General features: G+C 37.3%; 1 protein-coding gene across 1 annotated transcript; it reads right to left on the reverse strand.

The window, feature by feature from the left end:
- Positions 1–3,889, reverse strand: slc14a2 (solute carrier family 14 member 2; the record flags this gene model as incomplete). The annotated part of the gene is made up of 9 exons (XM_079251672.1): positions 1–249; positions 342–391; positions 607–741; positions 1,050–1,197; positions 1,387–1,579; positions 1,951–2,079; positions 2,303–2,492; positions 2,775–2,958; positions 3,866–3,889. 9 exons carry the CDS (start codon positions 3,887–3,889, stop codon positions 1–3), a joined length of 1,302 nt encoding a protein of 433 aa, XP_079107798.1.
- Between the last annotated feature and the right edge of the window lie 10,129 nt (positions 3,890–14,018).

Genomic DNA, 14,018 nt, shown 5'->3' on the forward strand with positions numbered 1-14,018 from the left:
TTAGTAGTTTTTTTCGTTTTGTATGACCTCATCCTCAATAGCTCTCTGCTGCTCTTCTCTTTCTTTCTTCTCTTTCTCTGCTTTCTCTGCTTTTTCCTGCTTCTTCAGCTTCCAGTAGAACACCAAGTTTTTCTCAGGGAAGGTGACTTTTGCCAGTGGCAGCTTGAATATCCTCTTAGTCCCCATAGTAAGGAGGAGAAAGGTGAGGGCAGAGAGGCAGAAAGGCCAGGTGCAGGCAGGCAGGCCAAACTGTGGATGACAGATACATTGCACTTAATATTTTATTTCTATGAACTGCTGTTTAAAGTGAGCGGCATGAAGCCACAGTAATGAGTACTTACCCTGGACATGATGTTAGCAATGGCTGAGCCAAGGTATGCACAGAAAAAAGCTACAAAGAAGGAGATATTGTCATGTAATAAGTGTGACTGCAGATTCCAAAACTCAAGTGGAAAGTTGCACATAGTTAAATGTCATACAACAGAGGTATACATAGTTATGGCTTATACAACTTAGTTATACAAAGATAGATGTTATGCAACCAAGTTATCACGAAAAGATGTATTTCCAGATTGTATTTTTTTATCTCTTTGGGTGTGTATTTACCACATGTGATGGCAAGTAGGTGGACCTGCCAAGTGAGCGCGTAAAACATTCCTCCAATGGCAATGCAGGCTAACACACAATTATATCCCCAGAGGCCAAAATAAATATCTCCAAAAGGAGCAGATAGAGCCAATCCTACAAATAAAAAGAAATACCAACAACAAATGATAAGTCACAGCAAACGGAGCCGCACAAAAATCTGTTTAAATTTGGATTATCCTAATAACAAAATAAAAATTAGTCTTTTTAAGGCTTTGATGGAGGGTTTTGGTATCACTTTGTTTACAACAATGTAAGGGATAACTTGAAATTAATAATCATTAAGTGAAGCAAGAATAAGTCATGCAGTTTATCTGAATGAAAAAAAAGAAAAGAAATGTATATCTTTATTTTAAAGCCGGATCATATCAGCCACAAGCTGAGGTACTATGTGGATCTCCTACCTGAAACCATGCCCACTGTAGATCCCAGGACAGCATGAGCACAGGTGATGGGGGAGGAGATGAAGAGAGAGATGATGAAGATTCCTCCTGTCCAAGGGTTGTCGCAGCCATAGACCTGACCGATGCCCACAGGTATGGACATGAACAGCTGAAAACACACATACCGAAACGTTTGTAGATGCAAACAAAGACGCACATTCCAGCCAGTTTTTTTTTTCTCTCTTTCAGCTGTACATAGTTCATGTTGCATAAGTAGGTGTCAGCATATTCATATCTCACTTTAATCTGTGTGGTAGCCTGTTTAGCAGAAAGTCTGACAATGTGGCCTGTCACTGACCTTGGCTACATCAAGTTCAGCCCAGGTGATGTTGGGGAGCTCTGAGCGTGGCTGAATGAGGACTTGGGGGAAGTGGTGGTTGTAGTGGCCAGTAGCAACCATGTGGAGACAAACCAGGATGTTGAAGGGGAGCGTGAACACTGGCAGATCCCAGCGGCTGTTAATAGAGGCTAAGGCACTGGACACAACTGGGCTGAAACACAACGTCATAGTACAACATCAGCTATATTCATTCACACTATATCGCTTATACAATCATTTGAGCATTTTTGTAGTTAATCTCAAAGTTGCAGTTCTTACAAATTTATGAAATTTATGTCTGACTTAATTTCTGACTGAACCTGCAGGGATTGAATCAGACCAATAAAACTAGATTGGAACTTAATTTTCTTTGTGGTACAACTCTGAGCTAACTAAACCTTTTGCAAACTGATCACAATACAAAACTGATCAGTTGTAGCAGTCATTTCTTTAGTCTGTTATATACTTTGTGTTTATCTATCCTCGTCTATTATGCTTTAAGCTTGCTGTGTTGTTTAACTGATGCAAAATATTTCTGCTCACCACATCATGGACATGAAGATATTAGGCAGCAGAAGCCACCAATACCAGTTTCCTGCATTGGAAAACACCGCCATTAACAAACCCACCAGGATACCATTGTAGCCGTACAGCCCAGCAGCTATTGCACCCCTGAAAGAGAGATGTTCTAATTCAATGTTTGTTTTTTGTCCTTTAGCTTCTTAGCTTTTACCATAATACTATTTCATCTGTAGCTGGTGAGAATCATCCAGAAAGTTTAATGTCAGCTCACTCAAAGTAACTAGCTTACTGTTTATGGTACCAAGATATTGAGACATAATAATCTAAGCACATGTTTAGTCAAGATATAACTATAAGATATAACCGTTCGCACCTGTTTTGCTGGAGAATGAGAGCAGAGATGGTTGCAAAGAGTGTGCCCACAAAACCATTGAGAGCCCACCAGTAATTCTGTAGGATGAGGCCCGCAAAAATAATGAGCCCACTCAGTGGATTGTTGACAAACATCACCTGGGCCGCTCCACGCAAAACCCAGTCCAGCAGCTGCAGCAAAATGAACTGTTCTGGAAGAAGAAGCAGAAAGTTGTTTGATTTTCAGCAAAGTGTTGGGAAAAGACATCAAACACTGATGTTATCAGTGGCTGCAATTAAATTTATAATTGTGGTTGTTCAAGGATCATTGAGCTGAAAAAAGTCCTTTATATATTTATATGGTCATTATATTAAGCCCTACAATTTACGAACAGTTTTAATTTAAAGCAGTTTTCAGACTATTTCAGATACAGGGTGTCAGTCTGTTTATGTCATACTGTGTATGTATCATTTGTGTGCTGATGCTGACTTACTTTCCATCCATTTTCCAAACACTTCCATGTCTCCTGAGAAGTAGGAAACTCCCTTAAGGAAGCAGGATTTGGTCCTCTGCAGTGTTGTTTCCCCTGCAGGCTGCACTTGGCCATCCTTCCTGTCCTCTTGGGAGCGGTCATGCTCAGGTGATAGGTCAGGGTGTGCCATCAGAGGTTGGATCTCCTGAAGACATCAGCATGAATGTACTTCAGAATTTTGATGTGTTGTTTGAATCAGTTTAATAAAGGCATTTTACTGAGACTAACCAGTATAAGAGAGAGACAGGAAGGCTGCTAGGTTTAATAGTAAATAAAACACCTTTTTTTGTGAATATCCTGAGAAGGCAGAAGAAAAATTAGCAGAAGAAAAATTAGCAGCAGCAGGCAGCAGACTGGCAGCAGAGAAGATGCATATTAAACCTTCCTAACTTATTAAAAAAATACAAGTTCTGATGTCATCTTTGTATGACTTTAGAATAAGTAATAAAATGTGACACTGTAATGATGGACAGATTTTGCAATACAGTTATGAAGTGTTGCGAGAAACATTTTCATGCTTTGACCATTTCTACATGACTGCATGATATATAAATACTTTATAAACATTTTACATATCCACACAGTCTAAATGTAAAAGGCAAAATTATATTTTTGCAAGAGCTTTCTTTTAGGGGAGAATAACGTACACTAAAATGTATTGATGCGCTGTTACGCCTATATTTTGATTACATAAATGAAAAAAAGGTAAAGAGTGATCTTTTCTTTTTTTATTTCATAATGCAAAAGAGATTCTTTACTTGTGATATTACACTACAGTGAAAGTTTAACAAAGCCAAAGTGAAGCCATTTGCTGTAAATGATTAGTTAGAATAACTTTATTTAATGAGATTAGATAAAGATCTTAAATATTTTGTTAAATTGCAGTATTGGTTTTCTTTGTCTTTTGATTAATAATAAATGGAAATCAATGCTCTTAGATTAAGAAATGATAAGATGAATATGTTCCACTAAACTTTGAATATTAGTTCATTTTAATCAAACATGTTATCTGCAGTTTAATACTTTGACAAGTATTCTCAAAGTGCCCTTACCTTCATGCGGTCTGATTCAGTCATATGTCTCGGGATTAGGCGCAGGTTGCATGGGCTGCCAGCTGGTTTGGAGCTGTATCATACTTTGTAGGAAGTCTTTTATACCAACTGACAACTCCACCTTTCTCTCACACCCTCCTCCTTATATCACCGACATGCGATTCAGTTATCTTCTCATCAGTGATCAATGGTCATGCGCATCGTGATCACATCTAAATCTCTCCAGACACACAGTTTATTTTATGTATTTGTCTTTTTTTTTTTGTTTTGTGACGTGTGTGGTGGATATAAGATCAAATGAAGTCAGGGTTTTCTCTTCAGTCATGCAAACTAAAAGGTTGTGTAAAACTTACATTTCTAAATGGCTTGAGTTGCAAAGAATTTATTGCACATATCTAATTGACAATAGTACACAGACAGTTTACAAAATGAGTGTATTCTATGATTATTGTGTTTTTAGCAGAAATATTTATTTATTTGCCCTGCAATGGACTGGCAAGCTGTCCAGGGAGTACCCTGCCTTTCGCCCAAAGACTGCTGGGATAGGTTCCAGCTTCCCCGCGACCCTGAATGGGATTAAGCGGTTAGGAAAATGAATGAATGAATGAATATATATTTATTTTGTATGTTTAAACAGCAGGCCAACTTGTTGTAGAAAGAGGTTGTTTGATTAAAGAATTTGTTTCATGTAAACCATATATAGCATGTCAGCATGCATCAGGAGTTATCAGTCTGAGTTATTCTGGACATGATGGTGACCCTGTCTTATCTTTCTCATAGCGATGTCTCCTTTTATTCTAATCTGAACCTTGTGGTGTTGCATTTCAATAAATATTGTTCATTCTGTTGCAGAAAATTCTGATCATCATGACATCTAAGGAGTGTTAACATGAACAGCAAATGCACAAACGCATATGGGTTATGTGTGCGTGTATTGTTGTGTCCTTTCACTGTCATTTAACACAATTAGAATATGATAGAAGAAATGATAAGAGCATCAATTTCAGGATGACATGATGGGTAAATCAGAATATGTGTGATTTGAGGCTGGGCCTGAAAACAAATCGTTTTACCAAAATGTCTCACCTTAAGTTTTGAAGCTATGAATTTATATAACTACTAAGCTCAGTTGTGACATCTCTGAAGTAACAAATCTGGTTTTCCATCATTCGATTCAACCTGCCTGTCTAGTTCACGTCAGGTACAAGCTGCACTGATAAAAGGACAGTAAGTAGGTCAACTCAGCATTAAAAAATGATTGACGATGAGATAGGAATTGCCTTTTCGAGGAAATTTAAGCAATATTTTTACAATCACAAAACTTAAAATGAGTATATATATAACATAATAACAATATGCTGAAAAGTCTGCTCTTAAAGAAAGAGACACAGCTCAGTGAATGAGGGAAATGTAAGCAAGTGCTGATATCTGGTGGAAAAAGATGGGATTACATATGAATTCTAATTCGCCTCTCTGATTATTTGCCCTCAACTTAACCCACACTGGAGAAACCCACCTCGTTCCTGTGGGTCCATTTGTCTGTGAAGGCACTTTTAATTAAGTGGGGGTATTTAAGAAACACAAAAACTTACACAAAAATGAAAGCATGACAATAATAACTGCAGTCATGATCAAAACGTTTACCTCTTTAAAATCAGACCTGAAAATGAAGCAGCAGTTCAATGTTACATGAAAAAAATTAACAAGTTGCAGATTTTGCCCCTATGTATGTGTTTGTGTGTGTGTGTGTGTGTGTGTGTGTGTGCATGCATGGTGAAGTGGTGAGGGGCTCCGGCTCCTGCCAGACTGTATGGAACCTGATACTTGATGACTCCCCATCACAAGAATGCAAGTTTCCTTCTCTTGGAGCATCTGGCCTGACGCCCGGCCACATATCCATCTGTGTGTGTGTTTGTGTGTGCAGGAAAGTGTTACTTGTTTCAATTTGCCCCCTTTTCATGAGTGGCCTCTTTCAGCACAGTGAGACATTCTTTGTACAGCGGTTGTCCGATCGTTTTCTAACACGCTGTCACTTTTTGCATGTAAAAGAAACATTTCTGAACATTTCTAAATGTAGGAACAAAAGATGCCTCTCACACTGTTTGTTTCTTTCAGCTTGAATGCAGATATAATTTCACTGAGAATTTTTATGTTCCTCCTATCTTCAGGCTCATTGTTAATGGTTGAAAGAGGACAAACACATATAGTCAAATTCACACCTCTAAAACAACACCTCTGCTGACATCTAGTGGTTTCTTATCCTGTTTAAGTGATGGAAATGCATCACGTACAGGTGCAGATTTTTTTTTATGTACATCTATTCAGCTGTATTTGTATAGCACCACTTCACAACAATGTTGTCACAGGAGACTTTACATACACATAATCTGTATGCAGACAGATTATACATTCATTACTACTATCTCATGTTGATTATTGTTTTGTTATCTGGTCTAATCCATCAAAAAAGACAAGCACAAACCTGAATGGATGCAGAATCAAACTGCACATATAAGTTTGTGTTGTTCATTTAGAGCAGGCATTAATTTAATGCACAAGTCACTTTTGTGGTTACGAGGTGAAGACCAGCTATTGACAACATCTTGGTCTCAGTTTATTGTCTGTGTACCAGGGCTCAGCCTCAAAAGTTTATATTTAAAACTTCCCTTGTCATTGTTGAGAAGCAGGTACACACTGGACAGGTTGCCAGTCCATCACAGGGCCACACAGAGACAAACAACCATTCACCCTCATACTCACTTCTTTTAAAGAAACCAATTAACTTAACATGCATGTTTTTGAATGATGGGAGGAAGCCAGAGAGAACCCGCGCATACACAGGGAGAACCTGCAAACTCCACACAGAAAGGCCATTGTTCGAACTTTCCCCAGCCGAGGCCTGGACCAACAACCCTCTTGCTGTGAGGCCACTGTGCAATCCACAGTTGTAAAATGAGTTTTAAAAAAAACAACAAAAAAAAAAAAAAAAAAAATATATATATATATGTATATATATATATATATATATATATATATATATATATATATATATATATATATATATATATATATATATATATATATATATATATATATATATATATAAAGTAGGTTTTTACCAGACTTTGTTGTGGGGGTGATTGGATATTGGTTTGGGTTTTTGAATGGTGGGTGCATACATCCTGGTTACATAACCATTGTACAACGAGAGATTTCCCTTTTAGTTATTTTTACTAAGTAAATGTTTATTTGGAAAAAAAAGTTTAATGCACTCATCCTGTAAGCAACAAAATTGAATGTTGCATTTGTTCAAAGAAAAAAACTGCGCTGAACAATGGCCATGAAGTGAAGCCTTCCAATGTTAGTCAAAGGAGCACTAAAAGATGAAAATGTATTCATACGTTTCTGTGTTCTTTTTATCTTCCAACCCATTTACTTTGATCAAAATCCGATCTTGTGAGACTTTCTTTACATTATCATCATCTACAAGTGTATGTGCATTTTCCACAAACATACCTATTTATCTGCAAGAATTTTGTTCCACGGCTGCACGGTGGCATGATGGTTAGCACTGTGGCCTCACAGCAAGAAGGTTGCTGGTTTGACCCTTGGCTGGGGCAAGGTTTGGTCAGTGGCCTTTCTGTGTGGAGTTTGCATGTTCTCCCCATGTATGTGTTGGTTCTCTCCGGGTACTCATGCTTCCTCCCACCGTCCAAAGACATGCATGTTAGGTTAAATGGCTACAATATCGCCACTAGGAGTGAGTGGTTGTTTCTCCCTGTGTGGCCCTGTGATGGACTAGTGAGCTGCCTTTTGCCCAAAGACTGCTGGGTTAGGCTCCCACTACTCTGATTAAGCGGATTAAGCGGTTAGTAAAATGAATGAATTTTGTTCTACATATACATTGGTTATCTGTGTTTTGTTTTTTTTAAATAATGTGCTATATAATTAAGATGGCTTTACCCAGTTTAATCAAAACAAAGACCAGTTTCTAAATAACTGAAACCAGAAAAACCATGAGGTTCTCAAACTGAACTAAATGTTCAGAAAGAAAAATAAATGCAAACAGGCTAAAAGCAGGAAATACACATGTGGATCTTGGCCTCAAGCTGGCCATGGATGGTGAAAATTCTCTATCATACTGTGGTACAGCAGTAAAAATAAACAAATAAATAAATAAAATATTTTAAACGATTAAGCCATGTCTTTTATTTCCCCTTTCCTCATTTTTTTCCTATTTCTTTTTCTGTGCTAGCTTGCTCCTTAATGTTCAGTGAAGGAAGATAAGGCAAGTTTAACGCACATTTTGTGTACAGACAATTCAAAGTGCTCTACATAAAAACATAAAAAAGAATCATATCAGGGTGTAGGAAGCATTCAAAAGTGCATGAAATAAAAGTTGTTTGAGGAGTTAAGAGTTCTTTTAATAGAAGGCATCAAATTAAAACATTTTTACCCTGACGTGATGCAGCTAAGAGTTTCAGTAGACCTGCAGTTTTCTGGCAGTTTGTATCACATGTGAGGTGCATAAAAACCAATGTTACGTTCTGACTCTGGGAACAGAAATTAGGTATGACCCTGATGAATTGCGGGATCTGATTGGTTCATAACACACCAGAAGATCCTAAATTTATTTTGATTCTAAACCAGTCAGTGCTTTATAAACTAACAGCAGGATTTAAAAGGCAGTTTTTTGACAGACAGGAAGCTAGTGTAAAGATCTGAAGACTAGAGTTACATGATCCACTTTCTTGTTCCTAATGAGGGCTGGAGCAGCAACATTCTGGTAGCCAGGAACTCAGCTCTGTCAGGAGCATGGACATAATGCAGCAATGTAAAGTCTTATAACTTCCTAAAAGCTAAACGTCTTAGACAATTTTACGATTATCTAAAAAGCACAAAACTGTCTAATTTAAAAACTGACGTACCCTCGTAACTATCTGTGTTCTAAATGCAGGATAATATTGCATTACTAATGTCTTCCCCTTCTCAGAGTAATGGTGTTGTGACAGCTTCTTTATTGAAACTTATTATGACTATTAATTAAAATATGTATAAAAATGAACTTACTTATTTTCATTCCTTATTTCCTGTAATTTCACATTACCCTGTTTGGAATGTAGGACTGGATTAGAAATAATTATGTCGTGAGAATATTAGCACTAAATTAAACAGAAAGTCTAAAGAGGACTAAAAGTAAACCCTAAGCCGGTTAAAGAGGTTGAAGATAGTTCAACCATTTAATTTGGTCTCCATGTAGACCTATCCAAGAATCAGTTTAACACCATGCATTTGTAAAGTCAGTCATTTTATGAAACCTAAACCACATTAAATAAGTGTTTATAATTGGCCCATAATAGACAATGATATTAAGCTGAACAGGAAGGGAGTGAGAAGCAGTTTTGTACAAATGAAATACTAGCTTTCAGATTTACTTCATTATAAGGTTTGAAAGTTAAGCCTGTTAAAATTTGCCAACCTTGGCATTATTTCACCGAGGCTTGAGCACCACTTGTATTCAAGGTGTCTAAAAATCAGAGCTGCAAGCAAGCTGCTGTTAAAGTTATGGTCCACAAAGACACAGTTATGCTCATCTATATTGTATAACAGATAGATCTACTGTATTGAGGATGATGTCATAATATCAGCCATTTAATGACTCCCTCACAGTCTACACAGCCGCTGGATATGGCTTGTTCTAATTACAGATAAAAAGCAGAGGATTAAACATTTGGAAAACATTAAGCAGTGAGTTCTTTAAGTGAGTAATGAATAAAACATTCTTGGGGAATGTATGTCTTTGTACTTATACCTTCTTTGTAAGACAAATAACTTTTACGTCGGTCAGCATAATGATGTGACAAACAGTTTGACAAATAACTTGGCATACTGATTGAGGGATTTCAGCTGGTGTTTACACAAATGGATTTACACAAATCTACCACTGCAAAAAGTTTCACATTTGAAAAACTTTATTACATCCTGTTCTCTGTCTTTAGCTTTTAATAAACTGCACATTACACAAACCCAAACATGATATATCCATTAATACCTATAAGTGTGTGTGTGTGTGTGAGACAGCAAGAGATTTGAAGAGAGCAGTAGGTATAATGGAAAATAAAGGCCTAGTTGTTCGCAGCAGTACTTTATCCTCATTACGCTCCTCACTTGTTTACACTGTTAACTCTCTCACTTCCTAAATCCCTCACTGTGGTGACACATTCATTTAATACACAGTTTGAAGTCAGTGTTTACACTCTCCCCGCCCCTCACTCCTGCCATGAGTTGCAGCTCCTGCAAGTTACTGTAAATTTGTTTGCCACATTTGTTGAGCTCGTAGTCTTGCAAGCATTTCACATGAACAAATAATGGGAGATGATAATAGCAGATGAGGAGGGGTCCACCTAAGAATAAACACACTCAAGAGGATGATGATGTCGAAAATAATTTGGGAGAGCAGAATCCACTCTGTTGATTGATGATGAGTTATATACAAGGGTGGTGTACGTGAAGGCAACACTGTGGAGTTAAGAAAACCAGCAAAATCCTGGTTCATGAAGAGACAGGCTGAAGAATTAAAATCAGACAGACAGAAAATGAGAGCAGAGAGGAGAAAGGGAAGAAAAAAAGGAAAGAGCAAAGAGGAGCATGAGACAGAAAGTAATTGGTACTATGATGGCTTCCAGCTGTATGGCACAAGCCTAAAGTATGTTTTTGTGCTGTGCAGAAAAACATGCAGATACAACATTGCACCATAAATACAAGATCTATGTAGTTTCCTGATGCATGTTAAGGGCTCTAATATGGACATTTGCTCTATGTCAAAGAAAATAAAATATAAGAAGTACTTCTTTTTAATGCAGTATTCTGATATTACTATTGAGAAATAGATTTCTTCTTGTTATTGTGGATGAAAATGTATAACAAAAATATAAATGTGTTTATGTTCATATTGTTTTGCAAGATTAAAGTACCAATGTTATTATGGTTTAACAGTTAGCTCTTCAGCCTTGCAATGTCTCTGAAGTTCCATGTTCCACCATGTCCTCGCAAGGCCTTTCTTATCGTGCAGTGATTTCTACCAAAACTATCCAAAGACTAGCATGAAAGGTTAATCAGCTGTTTGTGTGACTGTATGATTGTCTCCTCGTAAGCCTTGTGATTGTTCCCTTCCTCTTGCCAGGTAAACAGACACAGTTAGTCCATCCATATCTCTCCATTTGCAGCTGAATGACAAAAGGAAGTATCTATAGGTTGAAGGATGGATTAATGAACGCTTCACGTTTTTCAGTGACTTACTTTGTGCAACACATTCTTTGTTTAGCCTTCATAGACTCAAAAAACTGTCAGGTGTAACTTAAATCTTGTGAATTGTTTATGTGATGGCTTCTCAAGCTGCCAGTGATAAAGATTCCCTGACAGCTGCACATATGGACAGATGTGTGGGCACATTGATGTGGTATACTGCAAGATCGAGTGTTAGTAAAAGTAGAAGGCAAAATACAACATCTGTTTAGAACACAATAAATTAACCAGATGCCTGCAAGTGAGGAGTGTCACTCAAAACAAATTGCTCACACACATGCACACAAGAAACACAAGCTACAGAACAGCTACAGCACAACTAAACCATCATTAGACAAGCTGTCATAAACATTATATAGTGGAGATGTAATAAACCGAAGACAGTGACAGAACAGCCAAGTTAAACATTTTAGAAAATACAACTATAATTACACAGAATTTAATAAAAAAAAAATACTGGAATTAAACCCATTTGTTTCGGATAAAAATAAAACTTATTTTATTACTGTTTTATTTCTGAGCAGTTATGACAGTGGTAAATGAACTTACATGCAGGGAGATAGATGAGCTGCCAAACAAAAACTAATATTGAATTATTGCTTATTTTATGACTCAGAACATCAAATTACTGAGCAGTTCTAGTTTGCCTCACAGGAACATATCCTCCTATTAAAGGAGATTTTTATTACTTTACTTGTTTTAAAAAAAAAACCAAATGTTTCACTCAATGACTTTCCAAACATATCCTTGTGTTTCTAGACTTATCTGGAAATTATCAGACAGGTCTGTCTCACAACACGATTATAAGCTTTTTCAATATGCAGTCAGCAAGCTGCAAGTTTGCAGGTAATGCAAAGAAGAGAGACAAATGCTTAAACCCTGCAGGCTAGTAATGAGATATTAATTAGGTTCTAATTAATATGTTGATATATTTTCAGTCTTCCAGGTCACAATGATCCTGTTTTCAATAAAAACAACTGGACTTTTGTCTGGGTTCTTGGTTCTTTCACCTCTCATGCAAAAAGTTTCCTCAGTTCTGACCATTTGGTGATGAGTTTCAGTTTATAGGTGTAAAAGAAGCATTCACATATGAAGGCACACTAAAGCTGCACTTCTGAACTTTTGCAGATTTTCACACTGTGGTGGCCCCTATCGAAAATTAATTCAGAAACCATTTTGCATCTTGTCTTTCCTCTGATTTTTCTCCAGCCACTAAAAGTCAGCCTACTTAAGTTCTTGTCTTATCTCTTGCTCTGTCACTTTTTGTCTTTCTTTTTCTTTCATTCTCCTTTAATGCCCACTTCCACTCCTCTGCTGAATCAGTTACAAGTGTACATCCAAAACAACCAGAGTGTTTATATCCAGTAGCATCAGTGTGATGTGACGAGGAAAAGCAAAATGCAGTTTTAATGTTCTGGACTGAGATAAAAGTTGTGAAGGGCAGTTTCTCAGTCTTGGGAACCTGCAGAGCACTGACATCTCCAGGCATGTATACAGTGAATGTCAGTGTGCCATCAAAACAAGTCAGAAACAGTTTTAAGGTTGGAAAGTTATGTAGTGTTGCTTTAATAATGAAAGTCTCTGAGAGACTATTTCGGTCCCCTAGATGAACAGGTGAACCCCTTTCAAGACTTACTACAGTTTTTTTTTTTATCATAATAGGCTTGGAGTTTATGCCGTCAACTACCTGATTCAAATAGTCCACTCTCATCTGGATCAGTCAGCACTTGGAGGACCATGTTCTTTGATTTCTCAAGTGCTTTCAACACAATACAGCCTGCTCTGTTTTGGGAGACGTTTCATAAATTCCATGTAGATAACTCCATAACCACCTGGATTTTTTTTTTTTTACTACAAACAGGCCACAGTTCATAAGACTGAAGGGTTGTGTGTCTGAGATGGTGGTCAGAAGCACAAGAACACCACAAGGAACTGTAGTTTTGCCATCAGTTTGTGAGATGGTGCAGAAACAATCACTTCACCTTAAAAGCAAACACAGCAAAAGAGATGCTTGTTGACTTCAGAAGCAACAAGACAAATGCTGTCTAGATCCTGCGAGATGAGGAGGAGGTAGCGGAGGAATAGCATTACCCTGAAGCTAAGATGTTACATATCTTCTATAAGTCTGCTGTGTACAGTGCAATCAGCTTTTCAGCAATCTTTTGGGGTGGCAGCATCATAGTCAGACACTAAAAGAGACCAATCAAACTGATCAAGATTGCAGGTTCTTTGCTGGGAATATCTCTGGAGCCACTGGAGCTCCATGAAAGAGTGCTGCATGAGATGATGAAGATAATGTATGGTTCTGTCATCCTCAACAGTGTTCAGTGTGAGGCTTCATCAAGTCCAATACAAGACAGAAGGTCTGGAAACCTTTCTAGCCTCTGGAACAAGACATTATCCTTCTCTTAATTATTATTGTTTTTCTTATTGTTTTTATTTAAAAAAAAAAAAAAAAAAAACTACTGCAAAATGATTATTTCCTTCTGGGATTAATAAATGATTTTTCATTTATTTGTATTTCAGTTATTGTATGATCATATGGTGTCACTGACTCGCCACAACTCTGTACCCTGGACATAAAACTTACCTCGTCAATAAAATCTTATCTTAATAAAAGTCTTATCTCAATAAAATCCTAGCTTGAGATGTAAAGTTACCTTCAGACAGAAACTACTTCCCCCACCGTACAAAACACAGCATGTCGTGTTCACAGTGGAGTACAGTGAGGAGTACTAAGAATCCATCTGAATCAGAGACAATGTAGCTTGAATGTCCCTTAACATGTGAACATATCTTTTACACCCAAAAGCTAGCCAAAAACTCTACTTTTTATTAGAATTGAAAA

This window comes from Telmatherina bonti (genome assembly GCF_933228915.1).
Source record: "Telmatherina bonti genome assembly, chromosome: 13".
Taxonomy (NCBI): Eukaryota; Metazoa; Chordata; class Actinopteri; order Atheriniformes; family Telmatherinidae; genus Telmatherina; species Telmatherina bonti.